The sequence below is a fragment of the Cavenderia fasciculata genome (assembly GCF_000203815.1).
Source record: "Cavenderia fasciculata unplaced genomic scaffold Scf_ET2XIPL01COFD4-5, whole genome shotgun sequence".
Lineage (NCBI taxonomy): Eukaryota > Evosea > Eumycetozoa > Acytosteliales > Cavenderiaceae > Cavenderia > Cavenderia fasciculata.
Window position 1 is genome coordinate 2,232,854 of NW_004457695.1, and position 18,436 is coordinate 2,251,289.

The 18,436-nt window shown below is 32.9% G+C and overlaps 7 protein-coding genes across 7 annotated transcripts; 5 read left to right on the top strand and 2 right to left on the bottom strand.

Moving 5' to 3' along the window:
* Window positions 1-933: 933 nt before the first annotated feature.
* Window positions 934-2,513, top strand: DFA_08474 (uncharacterized protein; the record flags this gene model as incomplete). The annotated part of the gene is made up of 3 exons (XM_004355909.1): window positions 934-995; window positions 1,139-1,297; window positions 1,712-2,513. 3 exons carry the CDS (start codon window positions 934-936, stop codon window positions 2,511-2,513), a joined length of 1,023 nt encoding a protein of 340 aa, XP_004355962.1.
* Window positions 2,514-2,707: 194 nt separating this feature from the next.
* Window positions 2,708-7,053, bottom strand: DFA_08475 (peptidase C19 family protein; the record flags this gene model as incomplete). The annotated part of the gene is made up of 9 exons (XM_004355910.1): window positions 2,708-2,917; window positions 2,992-3,180; window positions 3,265-4,051; window positions 4,123-4,504; window positions 4,576-4,706; window positions 4,777-5,051; window positions 5,117-5,696; window positions 5,832-6,484; window positions 7,033-7,053. 9 exons carry the CDS (start codon window positions 7,051-7,053, stop codon window positions 2,708-2,710), a joined length of 3,228 nt encoding a protein of 1,075 aa, XP_004355963.1.
* A 325-nt stretch (window positions 7,054-7,378) lies between these two features.
* DFA_08476 (uncharacterized protein) lies at window positions 7,379-9,057 on the top strand (the record flags this gene model as incomplete). Its single annotated transcript, XM_004355911.1, has 3 exons — window positions 7,379-8,590; window positions 8,685-8,961; window positions 9,020-9,057. The coding sequence occupies 3 exons, from the start codon at window positions 7,379-7,381 to the stop codon at window positions 9,055-9,057; spliced, it is 1,527 nt and encodes a 508-aa protein (XP_004355964.1).
* A 167-nt stretch (window positions 9,058-9,224) lies between these two features.
* On the top strand, window positions 9,225-10,653 carry DFA_08477 (uncharacterized protein; the record flags this gene model as incomplete). Its single annotated transcript, XM_004355912.1, has 6 exons — window positions 9,225-9,288; window positions 9,328-9,394; window positions 9,663-9,776; window positions 9,856-10,314; window positions 10,405-10,479; window positions 10,626-10,653. The coding sequence occupies 6 exons, from the start codon at window positions 9,225-9,227 to the stop codon at window positions 10,651-10,653; spliced, it is 807 nt and encodes a 268-aa protein (XP_004355965.1).
* A 99-nt stretch (window positions 10,654-10,752) lies between these two features.
* Window positions 10,753-11,468, bottom strand: DFA_08478 (uncharacterized protein; the record flags this gene model as incomplete). The annotated part of the gene is made up of 2 exons (XM_004355913.1): window positions 10,753-10,870; window positions 11,284-11,468. 2 exons carry the CDS (start codon window positions 11,466-11,468, stop codon window positions 10,753-10,755), a joined length of 303 nt encoding a protein of 100 aa, XP_004355966.1.
* A 216-nt stretch (window positions 11,469-11,684) lies between these two features.
* Window positions 11,685-13,511, top strand: DFA_08479 (uncharacterized protein; the record flags this gene model as incomplete). The annotated part of the gene is made up of 3 exons (XM_004355914.1): window positions 11,685-12,063; window positions 12,153-12,548; window positions 12,616-13,511. The coding sequence occupies 3 exons, from the start codon at window positions 11,685-11,687 to the stop codon at window positions 13,509-13,511; spliced, it is 1,671 nt and encodes a 556-aa protein (XP_004355967.1).
* A 755-nt stretch (window positions 13,512-14,266) lies between these two features.
* Window positions 14,267-18,369, top strand: pldB (phospholipase D1; the record flags this gene model as incomplete). Its single annotated transcript, XM_004355915.1, has 7 exons — window positions 14,267-14,873; window positions 14,945-15,095; window positions 15,167-15,252; window positions 15,308-15,372; window positions 15,418-15,621; window positions 15,692-16,345; window positions 16,417-18,369. The coding sequence occupies 7 exons, from the start codon at window positions 14,267-14,269 to the stop codon at window positions 18,367-18,369; spliced, it is 3,720 nt and encodes a 1,239-aa protein (XP_004355968.1).
* Window positions 18,370-18,436: the final 67 nt, after the last annotated feature.

Here is an 18,436-nt window from a genome sequence, read left to right on the forward strand (position 1 = left end):
TTCGAAATAGGATCGAAAATCATGATTGGCAATAAAGGTCGTCATCATATTCATAAACCTTTTCACTAATTTGTTGCATGCACCACCACCAGTCACACATCGTGTATCCACAACACTCATCATTATAAATAGAGATTTTCTTACTTACAAACATTTTTCATTCTTTTGTACCTACCTACCTACCTGCCTTGTAGTATTAGTATAAACCCTACCCTTCAAAGATTTCATTTCTTTGTTTAAATATCGAATATGATTCTGATGGATCAATCAAACAATGATATCTATCATGACTTTATAGGATCCAGGAAATAATATTATAATTCTAGAAATGAAGTAGAAGAAAAAAGTAAAGGTAATGGGAAGAGATAGAGAGATAGAGAGTGTGTGTGAGAGAAGAGAAGTAATATTTACAATACTACAAATATTTCTTTCTTTTTTCATACCAATATTTTTGAGAACTCACTATCATTGACCCACTCACACAAGTTATGATTGGAAAACAAAAAATACAGAGATATAATTTTGAAACCAAAAACGCGGTCACCTTACTTTTCACTTTTCAACACATACAATTATAAATAAATATTATTATTCGTTTGTATTTTTATTCTTCTTTTTCTTCTTACAGTCTACTACTAGCTACTTTCTTTTTCTTCTATTTACTTTCTATTAGATTATTTATTTATTTATTTATATTTATTGTATTTAGTTGTTATTTTTCTTTTTTTCATTTATATCTGTATCACTCTTAACAGCAAACCAAACAATAATCACATCAACGTCTTCTTTTTTTCATCATCACTAGTTAGTTAGTTATTCCTTTCTCATCATCATTATAGTCGCGTCTTTTTTAAAACAACCTTTATATATATTATTACAACAACAAAACATACACACATATATACAACTACAACTATATAACTCTACAATAGTATGACAGTACATACAGAAAAGACAATTTACGATGACTATGAAATTACAGATATTATTGGAGAGTATGTAAAGTACAACGATGAGCAGAGGTAGTTTGTGGGGGAGGAGTATACTGTATACTGCAAACTGCAAAGATAAGATAATACTTTTTAAAAAACCTAAAGTACTAACCTTTTTCTTTTTATTTTTCTTCATTTATCTTTAGGGGAACATTTTCGACAGTTACTTTAGCATATCATAAAAACACATTAGAGAAATATGCAGTAAAGATTATAGACAAGGAATTTTTGAATAGCCATCGACGAGAGATGGTGGATTGGGAGATATCGATCCTCTCGAAATGCGACCACCCTAGTATTGTCGAGTTTATAGAATGCTACGAGTCGGAGCAAGACATTTGCCTGGTGCTCGAGTGGGTGCCGAGCGGCGACCTCTTTGATCGAATCATCAAGGGAGGGGTGTTTAGCGAGGACGTTGCACGAGCAACAATGAAGTCGATTCTGTTGGCAGTCGAGTATCTGCACGACCGATCGATTGTCCATCGAGATATCAAGCCCGAGAACATTCTTTTTCAAGGCGAGGACGGAGATGTAAAATTGGCAGACTTTGGCCTCTCCAAGTACTACGAGGAAGCGGTGGGTATGGACACGGCGTGTGGAACGCCAGTGTACAGCGCGCCCGAGATTAACAACAACCAGGTCTACCGAAAGGGTGTCGACATTTGGAGTTGTGGATGTATATTGTATTTCATTTTGTTTGGCAGACCGCCTTTTTACAGTGACGACGAGTCTACCGTCTATCGACTCGTCTCACAGGGTACCTGGGAGTTTCCTCCCAACACCACCGTCAGCGACGACGTCAAAGACTATATCGGCAAGCTCTTGGAGCAAGACCCGTCTAAACGTCTAACTGCAAAACAAGCTCTCTCCCATAAATGGATGGGAGATTCAAACTACTACAACAACAACCATAACTACAATTCCACACGTATCATAGAAATAGAACCATCATCTTCAGTATTACTACCTACATCAAATCCAGTATCATCATCATCATCATCACAACAATGTGGTCTATCGTCATCGTCGTCGTCGTCGTCGTTATCGTCGTTATCGTCATCAATGGCACCAGATCTCCATATTATCGAATCATTCCTAACTCCACAAAAACCAGAATTCATTCCCACATCTATACGATCATCTTTACAAAGATCTTTTGAACAACATATGCAACAACAACAACAAATTATGCAGCAACAAACTAACAATATTAATAACAGCAATAACTATAATCAACCAGAATCAATACCACATATGAGACTAAGTTCTCAGAGTAATTCAACTTTATCTCTTTCATCATCTTCTTCTTCGATACGAAATTCCAACAGTACGAGTAGTAGTAATCTACTCAAATCACCTATTCGAAATTCTAGTAATCAAACAACAATTCCTTTGTCGCCCCAAAAGTCTTCACAACCTATATCTATACAAAACTCTCATTTAAGAAACAGTTTAAACTCTTCAGTTGATGCTTTTAGAACAAACAATTCACCAACAATGTTTAATAATCCAAATGTCTAACTGTGTATAAATAAACCAGACAAACACGTACCTTGTAAAAACAATAATAAACAACAGAGGAAAAAAGAAAAAGAACAAAAGAAATATTTTCTTGTTTGTTTGTTTTTTTTTTAAAATAATATATAAATAGACCTCCAAAATATAATGATTCTCTTTTGTTTTTTGTGTAGTTATTTATTTTGGCAATTTTTAATTTAATTGGTAGTAGTAGCATTGTTGGTAGTTGTGGTGGTGGTGGTTGATGGAGATGGTTTCTTTAATTCATAAAATAATACATAGGCTTCAGTAGTTTTAACTTGATGTTCTTCAATCTTGTGATAGGATGAATCACTAATCATATACCATTGATCTCTATTTTTAATAGACGCAGTATAATGACCTGCTCCCATTCCTCCCATATGATTCTAAAAAATAAAATAAATAAATAAAATAAATAAAACTATTTCTTTTCTATATCTGTTTTTTTTTGTTGACTTACAGAGACAGCATAAAGTTGATAAATTGGTGGAATATCAGTCTTTGATAATACCCATTTTGATAAATCAAAATTATCAAGTGGGAAATCAACATAGGATAAAATCTTTTCATGTCTATGATGGAAATGGAATCTCTTTAAATGAATAATAAGAATTTTTGGTAAAGACCAAAGTTCCAATTTTTTGTCACCCTATAAAAAATAAAATAAAAGAAAATAATTATTAATATCAATTATTATTATTATAAATTATATATATATATATTTGTTTCGTACTTCATTATGTTGTTTACATTGTGGACAAAACCAAGTATCATTTGGACCAAGTTTTTCCTTTTTGGTGAACAGAGATAGACAATCATTGAGATTAATTTCTGAACGCATATCTTTTTTGATTGTAACGCTTGCGTCATCCTTTACAAATGGCGAACCTTCGAGGATTTCACTGTCACAAAGATACTTGAAAATCTCTGGACGCCAATCAATGGTGACATTGTTGCAGGCTTCACTCCAAAACTTGGGGTTTTTGAAAATGTCTTTCAAGACTCGGTTGTCACATGGAATTGGACAACCGTTGCAACCGCTGGCACAACGATCACAATTATTGCCATAGCCATTGGTACTCTTTAATACAAATGGATAGATGCATTCTTCAGATTCATCATTGTCAGTGATTGAACTGGAATCATCTTCGTCGACTCCATATTGACTCTCTGAATCTGGACTACTACTAACTGGACTCTCTGAAGAATCTTGTGAATTAATACTTCCATTTTCAGTTGTAGTAGCTGTTGTAGTTTGTGATTGTTGTTGTTGTTGTTGTTGTTGTTGCTGCTGCTGTTGTTGTTGTTGTTGTTGTGGTTGCATATGTCTAAGTAATTCTGCTTTCCAACCTCTCTTTACACGATGACCAACACGTTCCCAAACCATTTTATAAATTTCTTTACATGTAATTTCGGCAAACTTTACCAAAATAACATATGGCATTAATAATAAATGATTTTTCTTTCTATGAATTACATGAAGTCTTGAATATGAATCACCTGCAACTGGTAATTCATATCTAAATAAAATAAAATAAAAAAAAGAATTGTTTTAGTAACTTTTTTTCTTTTTTTCTTTTTTTTTACATACGCAATGGTAATATCTCTATCTTTAATAAATGATAAATTCTTTTGATCACTTAGAAAAGTATTGATTCTATTATTGTAAATTTCGGCCAAAGCCAAACAAGGGGTATCAACACCACACGTTTTGGAGAGTTCATTACGAAGTGAATTGATATAGTCGCGCTTGTTCAACTTTAGACAATATCTGACTGGATCCATAGCATTGTTTAAACAATAAATTCCTTTTGGATCTGGACCCACAGTTCCGGTTGGCTTGCATCTAAAAAGTAATACTTCAAATACTCTTTCTGTTGGAACTGGAATTGGTAAAGTAACATACATAAACGTATCAAAAGTAACACTAACTTTTGGACATCTACTACAATTTAATGTACTTTTATATTGTCCTAAAATGAAAAGTAATTAATAAAAAAGGTCTTTAGAAACGACATGCTATAATCCTTGATATATTGTTTACCTTGAAATAAATTTACAACAACGGATTGATTTCTTTTTAAATAATTATCCCATTGTTCAGATGCTACAACTGAATCTTCTCTAACCTCATTTGTATCTTCTTTTTCTTCAATATATGGTTTCTTTAAAACTCTAAAGAAAATAAAAAAAAAAAAAAAAAATAAAGTCATTTTAAATTCCTTTTTCTATTTTTCATTCTTACTTGTTTAAGTCTTCATGTAAACCATCCAAAAGAAAAGATAAAAGTTCTTGAGAATCTTGTTGTGAAATACCACTAAATTGAGGGGCATATTTACCAATGATCCATTTAAGGTTCTTTGGTGCCACATTGGTTTGACCACTCCACATATCCTTCATTAATTTACCAAAATGTTCTGCAATTTGACCTTTCATACCAAGTGGATTTACCTTGTTGATATCACCAATATATTTACCTGTTAGGAAATATTCTACAAATGGTGTTGTATGTGCTAAACACTAAAAAAAATTAAATATTTAATAAATGTTTCTTTGATTTGATTTGATTTAATTTTTTGACATACTTGTAAAGATGAATTCATAAAACAAGTATTACCAAGATTAGTTAGACCACATGCACCTCTATGCATATAAGCTTGTTCGTCAGATGATGATGATACAATTTGCATATTGGTGTTGTTATTATTGTTATTATTAATAGTTTGTGAATCCAATGGTTGTAAATTGGGAGAAGCAATATTGGATGGAACATTATTATTATTTTGATGATGTGGAGGAGTTGGAGATGGTGGATTAGAAGAAGAACCTCCAGATTCACCAGTCTTTTTATTACCATCCTTTTTAAGATGATGAGTAATACCGCTAAACTTTTTACCAATCTTTGAAATGATTGATTTCGATTGTTCACCAAAATAAAATGATATAATAGTGATAGCTTCAAACTTTAAATCTTCCAACGTACAATTGAATTTCTTTAACAACTTTTGTTTGGCTGCTGCCCCAGCAGAACTGTTGCTGCTACTACTGACACTCTTTTTGTTGTTGTTGTTGTCTGGAGTGATCTTGTACAAGGTAATCTTGGCCGGGTCGAGTAACTCTCGCTTTGCAATGAAATCTCGTACGTCGTTTAAATGATCCTTTCTACTACGTTGGATGATGAATGAGTAGACTTCTCTCTGGTTTTGCTTTTGGTACTCGTTGACCGACGACAGAGTGGGCGAGAGGTTTGGCTGGTTCAGACACTTGATCTTGATGAGGATGGGTCGTACCTCGACATACTTGTCATTCTTTAGACCTAGGACTACGACCGATCTCTTGATGGCTGGCCCGCCGCCATACCACTGCACCAGCAGTTCCCAGATCCTCTGGTTGATGATCTCATAGTCGTCGCGCTCGACCTTGTTTTCGGCAAGGATAGGTTCCTTCTCAGAGTCCATACTAGCAATAATATCTTTATTGTTGATCGACTCTGGCTTGGGAACATCAAACTCGGCACTGAGCTTCAAGTTGATCATTCCAGCAGCAGCAGCAGCAGCAGCAGGGGTGCCCTTGTAGAGATCCGAGTTGACACTAGACTTTGGGCTACCATCATCGTATTTGACCCAACTCTTCCAATGTCCCAACCAACGTGCACTAATCAAATAGACAGTCTCTCCTGCCGACACTTCTTCTTTCCAATTGTCTCTATATAATTTTCTTTGTAATAATTTTTCTTCATTTGTATCCAATAAATTATTTGTTGAAGGTGTAGTTGTTGTAGTAGAAGTAGAGGTTGTAGTAGAAGTAGGATCAACTACAACGACGTCATTAACTTTAACCTTTACTGAATCATTATTATTATTATTATTATTATTATTTGTTGATGATGATGAGGTTGTATTTTGATGTTGTCCACCTTTGTCATCAGTATCATTGGAATTAACCATGGTCTCCTACTTTTAAATTAAATTACTTTTTACAAATATTATTACACTTCAAGTATAATGATCACTTTCAAGAAGAAGAAGAAGAAGAAGAAGAAGGAAGAGGAATAAGAAGAAGAAGGGAGTAAAAAGAAGGAATGGTGAAAGAAAGCCAACTGTCTCTCTCTCTCTCTCTCTCTCTTTGCTTTCTCTTGTGTTGGTTTGTTTCTATCTTTAATCTATCAACAAATTTGTTATCTATTATCAATGTGACAGTGTTGTCGTCTGTCTCTTTTCTATAGTGTCACTTATCTCTCTTTCTTTCTCTTTCTTTTGTTATTTCTTTCTTCTCTCCCTACTTAATAATAATAATAATTTAATAATTAAAGAGAAAGATGATTTCTTGTTCTATGTCAGCGTCCCTTCGATCCCATTTTTTTTGTGTTTGTTTGACTTCAACCTTTGGTGGATGATTTTTTTAATCAGTGAAATCTACTCTTTGAAAGAAATGATCAACTATTATTAGTGCTTTTTCTCGATTCCTAAAACAAGCTCAAAACAATAAAGAAACAACCAACTTTAAACTCTTCATTCATCATTTGATTAAAATATTTATTAAATTCAATAATAATAATGGAAAAATAGAGGGAGTTGTCGATGTGAACAATGATCGCAATAATATTATGGCATTCAAGAAAGAAAGAAAGAGAACCTTTTTTGACCAAGTAATAGGTAGTATATCAGTCGATATTGACGATGATCATCACAACCAACCGATCTTGGGTTGGGGAACAAAGTGTTTCTTTTTTTTTTTTTTTTTTTTAATGTGTTTTAATTTAGTGATAATGCAAAGTTATATTCCAAAGATATATATATATTGATTCGTACACATACATACAGCATGTAAATGTAGACCAATATATTATGTCTGCCTCTACAATAACATCATCATCAACACCAACCAATAATAATAGTAGTAGTAGTAGTAGTAGTAGTAGTAGTAGTAGTAGTAGTAGTAGTAGTAGTAGTAGTAGTAGTAGTAGTACCGCTGCTTCAACGACTACACTTGAATACGATACAGATGACTATTATCACAGATTGGATACTACCGTATATGAAGATTCATTGTACAATGAAGAAGAAGAAGAAGAAGAAGAAGAAGAAGAAGAAGAAGAAGAAGAATGTCTCTTTGAGACAAGAGACAAACAAGTTGCAGAACAATCAGAAGAATCATCTTTACACTCACGGACCATCATTGTTCAACAAGACCACCAACCCTCAGTTGATGAAGAAAAAGATGAACATTGTTATCAACTTGAACGTCTTGAACAACAACAAAAGCAACAAGAGCGAGAACGACATCAACAACAACTACTACAAAAATATACTTTTTCATCATCAACTTCATCTTATAGTTATGTTCCTAATAGTAGTAGTAATAGTAGTAGTAGTAGTAGTAAAGAATATGTAAATACAACAACCAATAATAATAATAATAATAATAATAATCACCATCATCATTTTAATAGTAATAATAATAATAATAGTACAACTGTATATACCAATAATCATTTTATTAATAATAATAATAATAATAGATTCAATCCATATCAATATCAAAGTATAGATGAATCATTATTAGAAGCAGAACTTTATGAACAAAGAATTCAACAACAAAGAAGGCAATTACAACAACAACAACAACAACAACAACAACAAGAAAGATTATCACAATTTAGACAAAGAGGTGATATCATATTACTTGTAATATTTTGTATCATTATAATAGCCGATTATAGTGGGTTGGTTGATCATCTATTCAATGCCAACAACTGGTTGTCTATACCGGTTCATTATCCACCTCTGAGACCTTGGCAATGCGACAGATCACCTTCAGTATCCGACGAAGCATCACAGTTTCTTGGCAAATTAAATCAACCTCTTCACGAACAACAACAGGATCGACTTGTTCGATTCGGTGGCGACGAAAGATTGGCCAATTTCTTTGACCAATATACATTTTACAATAACAAAGGAGATGTAGAGAGTACCATTAGGGTACTCTTTGATATTCTAGCATATTATCCATATGATTGTAGCGCAAGATTTAGAGCCGGTCAATTATTAGTTGCTATTGTAAGTAAAAGGAGAAAAGAAAAGAAAAGAAAAAAAAAGAAAAGAAAAACTTTTAATATTTATTCTAATCCTTATTTATATTCTTATTCATTAGAAAGATAAGAATCAAACCAATTTAACACAAGGTGAACATATGTTAAAGTCAGCGTTGGCATGTGAACGATGGATCAAGATTCCATATATAGAGGAATTATATTATTTCTATATAAGTAATCATAGGTATCATGATGCACTAGATATTATATCTAGAGCTGTCATATTCTATCCAAATGATTCCAACATTTTAAAACTCCAAAGCAAAATTGTTTCCATCATCTCGCAATTCAACAATTTTGATTTCTCAAAGGATTTGGGTTATTGTCATTCTTATAGTCAATAACACCATTTGAAAAAGTACAAGTATAGTTGGAAGAATAAATATTAATTTAGTATCATTGCTAAGAAATATTCCAAGGCCACCCAGATAAGATATCTTATCTTTTTTTTTGCCAGAATTCTGGTTGTGTCTTTTCGTTGTTTTTTTTTTTTTACGAAAAATGTTGATGATCGTTGGTCAACTCACTCGGATTGATGAGCCTCACAAGTCAGTATTATTATCTTATCAATCACACACAATTTATTCAATACAACAACAATGAGTAACAGTAGGCTAGAGAGTACTAGTACTAGTACTAGTAGTAGTAGTCGTAGTAGTAGTAGTAAGCACCAGTGCTACTGGTATCTAGTGATAATGATAGTGACACTACTCAGTTGCCATATTTCACTATCAAATGCTCAACAAACTCTCCCCGATGATGAACGTATGTATACTTAACTTATCGTTTAAGTATTATATTTATAATGATATTGATCCATATTTATTTAATTATCTCTTTTAATAATTATTCGATCCTTTAAATTGTCTATCTATCTATCAATCAATCTATTCTCAAATGAACAGTCCAATCAGCTATTTTTCTAATACAGTAAGACAACGATAAACTTTTTGGTTTTGGAAGAAGAAGAAGAAGTCGTGGTGATGATTTCCTAATTTAAACTCTATCTCTTTTCTATTGTTGTTGTTGTTATTTAGACAATATGGATTATTAATACCACAGAATCAGTCTCTATGTTTAGCATCAAGTCCTGGTGTAACATTTACTTGTAGCAACCAGACATTTGATGGACAATATCGCATCGTTAAAATGTATGATAAAGAGAGATAGAGAGAGAGAAATTAATTTATTACTAACTTTCTTTACGATATTCTCCTACCACAATTGTAGTTCTGCAAGTGTAGTTACTTTTACCAATGGTGGCAGTCCATCATCCTCTTTGACATCATTGACAATGCCTGCTTTGAAAAATATCGATATCAATGCTAATGGGGTTGCCAATCCGTCGATCAATGTGTTGGAGTTACTCAAATCAGTCAAAAGTCTGGAAGAGATTTACTTTCAGAATGATCCATCGATCAAACCACTAAGTGATTTCAATAACTTTCCTAATCTTACCTATTTTCGTTTGTCCAATCTCTACAAAACTCCATTTATAGTACCTCATGGCTTTCTAAACAACTCTATCAAACTTGAAGAAATCCATCTTTCTTCTCCAGTTACATCTATTACGATTGACGATTCTCTCCACTTTCCTTCTCTCTTTCGTTATAATTTTCATTCCAATTGTACCTATGGATCACACCATATCAATCTAACCTCCAAATCGTTTCCAAAGCTTAGGAGTTTGTAAGTTAAAAAACAAACGATTCAAATTTGTCGACTAGTCTAACCTCGAGTTAATTAATATCACTAATGTATAATTATCATCCTATTTAGATCTGTTTACCCTTATGGCGGATCAAACACTACTATCTATTTGAATACGAATACCCCCAACATCAAAATGGCTTTGTAAGTAGTACTACTTTGATTGATTTTTATATTATTAATAACTTATTCATTTTATTTGATTATGTTGTGATACAGATCTTGCCATACTGTTATAAATAATATCCAGACTCAGTGTCATTTAAGAATAGGATATCCATCCAGTATAGAATCATTGTAAGATTAATAGATAGATAGATACACTCTGTCATTCATAGCAACGATTGTTGTTGTTGTTTTTAACATATTAACTTATTCCCTGTTACTTACTAAATTTATAAGGTATATCTCTGGAAATCAATCGACAGTTCTCCCATCGCCTATTTCTAGTAGTGCTTCGTTATATTCAAACCTCCAATTTTTATGGATGAAATTTATGGTGCTGACCTCGTCATATTTTGTCCAGTTACCTCCCCTATTGTTAAGATTGTATGTCGGATATTTTGATTGATTATTGTTTGGCCATTACACTTAATACTAATTTATTTCCTTTTTTGTATTAATTTCGTATTCAAGAGAAATAGGAGATAATAACATAGAGAATTTAACAACAAACTTGCCAGACAGTTTAAGATATTTTAGTATTGCGAATAACCCCAACTTTATTGGTCCCATTACTGAATCATTCTGTGGAATAGGTAAATCGTTTGACATTCGTTTGACTGCAGTTTCATCCCTTCCAGATTGTTTCTGGTGTTATAAAAATGCTTCATTTATCTATACAGATTTGGTGGTACCTCCAGGTTTTACTTGTCCAAGTATGTTTCACCCCCAACAAACTAATTAGTCTAGTAACTAGAGGTTTCACTCTGAGCTTGTCATACTTACTTCTTCTCATTCTTTCTTTTACTACTTCTACTTCTACGACTACTACTACTACTACTACTACTACTATTATTGTAAAAAGTTACTATTAGTAACAAAGATAATCTTTTAGTTACCGTTGGGATTGCTGCTACTATTACTGGTATGGGTCTATTATTAAAATCTTCAAAAGTATCACGATATACCATATCAATAGTTATTAATTACTTTGTATTTTGTTGAATTTAAAAAACCCCTCCCCTATAGGTAACAACATTGGATATGGCTCATACCAATCAAATTATTCTATCATCCCAAAAATACCAAATCAAGAATTGTCATTCATATATTCGGGGTCAACGCCAATACAAACTATTCCGACACTAGTTACAATCAATTTGAATCCACAACAAGTACAGATGATGATGGTCAAGGGTGATATCACTGTTGTTGGTCAACCAACTAGTTTACAAATCAACCCCAACAACACTACTATCTATTTTTTATTGAATTATAGTCCATACCTTAATCACACAATAACAATTGATAACAGTACTGCCTGTACCAATCTAACAAATACCTCTTCCAACCAATACCAATGTACAACACCTCTTCTATCAAATGGAAAACATCAATTAATAGTTTCAAACTCTTACACTCAATCACCGCAAGTACCATTTACATTTAATTCACTTACCTATCTCTGTCAACAATCAACCAATAATTGTTACGGAAATGGTCAATGTGGGGTTGATGGAAAATGTATATGTACCAGTAATTCATTTTATAATAATTGTTCAAATCGTATGTATTTATTATAGTTTATTAAAAATATTTTAATTATCTTAATATCACTAATGAATGATTCAATATATTAATTATTATTTCTATAGCATACCCAATTATAAGTTCAGGAAATTATAATTTGACAAACAACAAGAATGTTCAATTGAATGGTGATTTCGGACCATTTCTCATTTCAAATGTATCAATCTTGATTAATAGTACAATCGAGTGTGTTGTTGAATCAGTATCACAATTCCAAATCAATTGCACACTTGATCAACAACCATCATTTGGATTGGCTTCAGTTCAACTGCAATTGAATAATAGTTTAAATACAACTGCAAGAAATGTATTAAATCTTCAATCACCACCATCTCAAGGAATATCAAAATCAGAATGTGAGTCGATTACATTTAATTGTTATGGTCATGGATATTGTGATGATAGTGGTAAATGTCAATGTCAACATGGATACAGTGATATTGATAGTTGTTTGACTAAATGTATGTATAATTAATTGAATAATTAACAATTAAAAAATTTGGGTATTAATATTTTATTTATTTCCAGACATCAACACAACGATCACACCAAATACAACCGATCCAACAGTATCATTTGATGTTGATGGACTTGATTTTGATTTTCTATTTGAAATCGACTCTGTCCAAGAATTGGATCTGGATGATAATATTGTCAAAGAATTATTTATTTCCAATTACACTTGGAATGTAAAAGCATCTACCATTGATAATAACCAAACCAATATTATTAACTATCAATTGGATACTTTATCCTCTTCATCATCACACCAACCAGCTCAAGTATTATCAACTATATCATTCTCTACACTTGCAAGAACCGTTGAATTTGGAGGACAACAACTATTGATCAATGCCAACTCTATCAAACTAGAGGTCAATATCAGCAAGTGGCAATATTCATCGAATCTGGCAACACTTCGAGTTGTATTCAAAACATTGATCAACAACAATCAATTTATCCAATATGATTGTATCAACAAGGATATCTCATCATTCAGTTATGATTCATTGTCATCGTTGCAGTATCTCAGAGTAGTCAAAGATGGTATCCAATTCAATGGTCGATTCATTGATGTTGCATTGTCTGATGGACGACCAACCTATTCACCAACTCAACTCTTATCATCAACACCAATCAACGATGAACAATCGATTGTAATGATTGGAATTGTATTTCCACAATGTCAAGAATGTATACTCGACCCTGATTTCAGTGCATTGATTGTCGATACCAACAACAGTGGTAGTCAATGTGGCAACAATGATAATTCCAACGATAAATGGAAGATGATTACTGGCATCGTTGTTGGAGTAGTTGGAGCTACCATTCTATCAATCATCATCTTTTATAGTGTCAAGAGATTCAAGAGATATTTAGTTCTCAATCGTAAATCAATTGCCATGTCTAAACTTAATAAATAAAAAAACAACAAAAACAACAAAAATAAATATATTATTTCTTTTCAAGTAATTATAGGTATCCATGATATTCCAACATTTTAAACTTGCAAAGCAAAATGGGTATTCAATAACATCATTTGAAGTACAAGTAGTATAGTTAAAAGAATAAATAGTAATCATGATAGGACAGGAGGAATGATTAAATAAAATGTGCTACAAGTTGTAAATAAATGGAGAACATGAAAATGAAAAGTAGTCAGTCAGTCACTCTTTGCTACCAACTATAGTTGCGCAACTACATTGCTCATGACTTTTACCATGACAAATTAAGTTTTAATCTTATCTCTTTCATCTTTCATCTTTTGTGCCAGCCATGTCAGTCCATTCAAATGCATTATTATTTGCATTGCATTCAATCTGTTTTTGGCAATGCATGTGTGTTTCCTACTGTAGGAGTAATACAAATTCACTCACCACTCGTTCAATTTAAACCCCCCCCCTTTCTCTCTCATTTGAAATAAATATGGTGGTGAATGAAATGAAAAGTGGAGCAGAGAGTAGAGTAGGGAGTACAACGCAGGAATAAATATAAATAAAAATCTATTGATGTGAACGAATGCCACTAATGTTAATGAATGTTTGGACATAACAATAATAATTATAATCACATAGTAGAAGAATAAAAAAAAGTAGAGTGCAAGGAAGAAACTATTTTACAATTAATTATTAAAATTATTTGTTTTGATAATAATTAATTAAAAAAAATTAATTGTAAAATGGATGGACACAGTCATGATATGACTTCAATGTCACACCATCATGATATGTCGTCAACGTCACACCATCATCAAGTGTCGACAGAACATCATCATCATCATCAGGAACCGGCACCGACATTTGATCATTCTTCAACATCACAGAGCCATCATCATGTAGACCCAAATTGTTATAAACCTGGTGATCAGCATCATCATAATCATCCGCCTGATAACTGTCCAACAACAAACGACTCTGCACCATCAATTACAGACCCTTCTTTGTTCTTTTTACAACAACAACAACAACAACAACAACAACAACAACAATCTTCATCATCGTCATCAACTCAAAGGAATGCTCAAATACCAGCCAATACAGTCCAACCACCATTGGTTCAAAGATCAAAAGGAAAGGAAACTGAAAGATCACAAATACCTATTTTAGAGCCATTGGATAGTTATGGTTTGGAAGCATTGATGTTAAGACAGGCTAATCCTTCAATGAGTGACAAGGAAATCATTGATAATATTAAAAATTGGCAAAAAGAAACAAAGAAATACCTACAATCAAATGAAAATGTAATCAATGAGGAAATTGAACATATGTTGATGTGTGAAACTTATTGTATGTTTAACATAAATACATTGAATTCAAATTCAAGTTAATATTAACTTTATTTATTTATAAATATGTAGTTAGTACAAATGAAATTAAAGTATTATATAATGAATTTATTAAATGTTCTGGAGGACAAGCATTTATGACCAAAGAACAATTCTCTCAAGAATTTACTCCATTTCTTAAAAGTTCTGCATTGACTGATTCTTTATTAAATGCAATTGATGAGTATGTCTAAATTTAATTAATCAATTTCAATCAATGTTCTAACAAACTTGTTTAATTTATTTATTTAAAAGAAATGGAGATGGAGCAATTGCATTTACAGAATTTGTTTGTGCTTTATCAATTATGACAAGAGGAACAAAAAATGAAAAGCTTAGATGTAAGTGACTATAGACAACATATTATTATTATTTTTAATAATCTTTCATTTTTAGTTTGTTTTATGGTTTGTGATTTTGATAGAAATAATTTTGTATCAAGAGAAGAAGTATTCCAAGTAGTTAGTACAACAAAAGAATTGTTTGCCAAATTTTTATTTGTAAAGGATAGATTTGGATCACCTCATGAAGCAGTTTCATCGATTTTCAGTGGAGGTATTTCAGGAAATGGTTCAAAATACCTACAAGAAAAGACTGAACTTGATATCATTGATTTCATTGAACGTGGTAATTTGGAAACTGATATGGCTGGTTGCTTTGGTATGTTTGATTATTTTTATAACAAATTTGTTCTACCTTGTGATGAATTGGTAAGTAAATCAAGAAATACATTTTGAATAATAACATTATTTAAATTAATTTATTTTTTATTTTTTTAAGTTTGCAAATGAAACATTTAAAGTTGATGGAGTTGTAACTAAAGTAAAACATATGAGATTATTTAGTTCAAGACACAAGAGAAGACTTAAAATTAAAAAGGCGTTTATTGTGGTCTATGATATCAACCTGAATAGACAAGAAAAGAAACCATCACGTGTTATCTTTTTACCTGGAGCTACTGTCAGAGTACTGCTAGACCCACAACTATCGGAAGAGAGAAAGAAACATCGTCATCACTTGCATCGATTCGGAAGAAGAAAGAATATATCTGGTTTTTATTTGGTGTCTGGAGAGTATGCTCGTGCATTTTATACTGAAACTCCAGAGGAAGCTGTCCAATGGGTCAATGCAATTCGTCACTATAGTAGAGTAGGTTACAAGTTCCAATCATTTGCTCAACAACACATGAACAATCAATGTCTATGGTTTGTCAATGCCGTCAATTACTATCGTGACTTGGCCAATGAAATCATGCAAGCTCGTCGTGAAATCTTTATTGCTGGTTGGTGGGTATGGCCCTATGTCATCCTCCAAAGAGACACTAAAGAGTTGATGGAAAAAACTAGATTGGATCGTTTACTAACTGCAAAGGCAAAAGAAGGTGTTAGAATTTATATTTTAATTTGGGATGAAAGTAATATTGGTATTCAATTAGTAAGTAAAAAAGAAATACAAATAATTGTATATAATTATTATTTATTCCTTTTTATTTTTATATTTTATAGGGAACACATCATACAACAAGATGGTTAGAAAATTGTCATCCAAATATTAGTGTAATTCGTCATCCAAAGAGATATCCGCTGTCATGGTCACATCATCAAAAGACAGTCGTGATTGATCAGACAGTAGCTTATATAGGAGGTATTGATATATGTTTTATGCGATACGAGTTGGATACATTCCCATTGGTTGATTTGGATGGATCGTTATTCCCAGGCAAAGACTATGGCAATTTGACGAGCATTGTTATTCGTACTGGGAATCCTCATCACGATCAATTGAATAGAAATGAAATGCCTCGTATGCCATGGCACGATGTTCACACCAAGATTGTCGGTCCTAGTGTTCACGATGCTGCCACTAATTTTATCCAACGTTGGAATCATGCCATCACAACAAAGGCTGCCAATTCAAGAAGAAAGAGATTCCTCACTCCAAGATCATGGTACAACAAGACCGAAGAAAACAAGCAAGATGACTCGGGACAAAAGAATCCATTCAAGAATGCCATTTCCGATATTGTTAGAAATGTTGGTAACGTTAGTTATGGTGAGGAAAAGGTCACCCGTTTCCATCGTGTTGGCGATCACCCCAAAACACGTGAAGAAATATTAAAAGGTGCATCCAAACACTCTACCCCTTTTAACAATAATTTAAATGATGATGCAGCATCCAAAATTAGACTTGAACAGGAAGTTGACCAAGAAGAAAAAGATAGAGAAGAAGATCAACAAGATAGACAACAATCATTGAATGTTCCAACTGGTAGAAAAGATAGTCAAGAACAACGTCCAAAAGACAATGAAGAAGAATCAGATGAAGAAACTACAACTACAACAACTACCAACACTAGCAACAATGATTTAGGTATATCATCGTGTAATGGATTTTCAACTCATACAATATTGGATTACCCAGAAAAGGAAGCGTATCACAAGATGTATAATCTTGATGTAGCACATGGTACATGTATGAACCAGATTGTTAGAAGTAGTTGTCAATGGTCAGCTGGATCGGATACTGAAGATTCCTGTTACAAATCATTTGTTGGTATCATCAAGGCGGCCAAGAATTTCATCTACATTCAAAACCTCTTTTTCGTCAGTAGTTGTGGTGCAAAGCTGCCCAAGAATCGTATCGCCATGGCATTGCTCCAAAGGATTCGTTTGGCCATTATCAACAAACAAAATTTCAAGGTCATTGTCCTCACCAACATCAATCCTGCCGGTGATATCAAAGAGCAGTCGTCTCGTATCGTCATTGGATGGACTATGCAAACCATCTGCCGTGGTGGACAATCCATCTTTGAATTGTTGCACAAAGAATTCCCAGATGTAGACATTTCAGAATACTTTGGTGTCTTTTCATTGAGAAACTATCAGGTTTGCTATGACCGTGTCTTTAGTGAACAAATCTATATCCATAGCAAGGTTCTCATTGCAGATGACCGTGTCGCAATGATTGGTAGTTGCAACATTAATGACAGAAGTATGCTTGGTGCTCGAGACAGTGAAATTGCCAATATAGTGATTGACCGTAATGTCAAGGAAAGCACCATCGATGGTAAACCCGACCAAGTCAGAGAATATGCTCATTCGCTTCGTATGCATCTCTGGAAACTTCATCTTGGTATTAGCGATGCAGATGCAGAAGGAATCAAAGAGATCATTGACCCTGTACGTGCATTTAATGCCGTTTGGTTGAAACGTGCTCGTTCAAATAGTGCAGCCTACAAAGAAGCTTTTGGCGCCAATATCCCGGAAAACCAAACCATCCTACCTCCAAACCTATCCCATCCACGTTACTTTAGTCGTAATGATCAATTGATGGAAACCCTATCACAAATCAAAGGTTTCCTTATTGAATATCCCTATGATATGTACAAAGATTCAGATCTCCTAACTTCAAATTTATTATCACCAGAACATTTTGTTAATACAAGTATTTTTATTTAAATTAAATCAAATCAAATCAAAAATTAAATCAAATAAACCAATAAATCCATTCAATATCCATATTTTA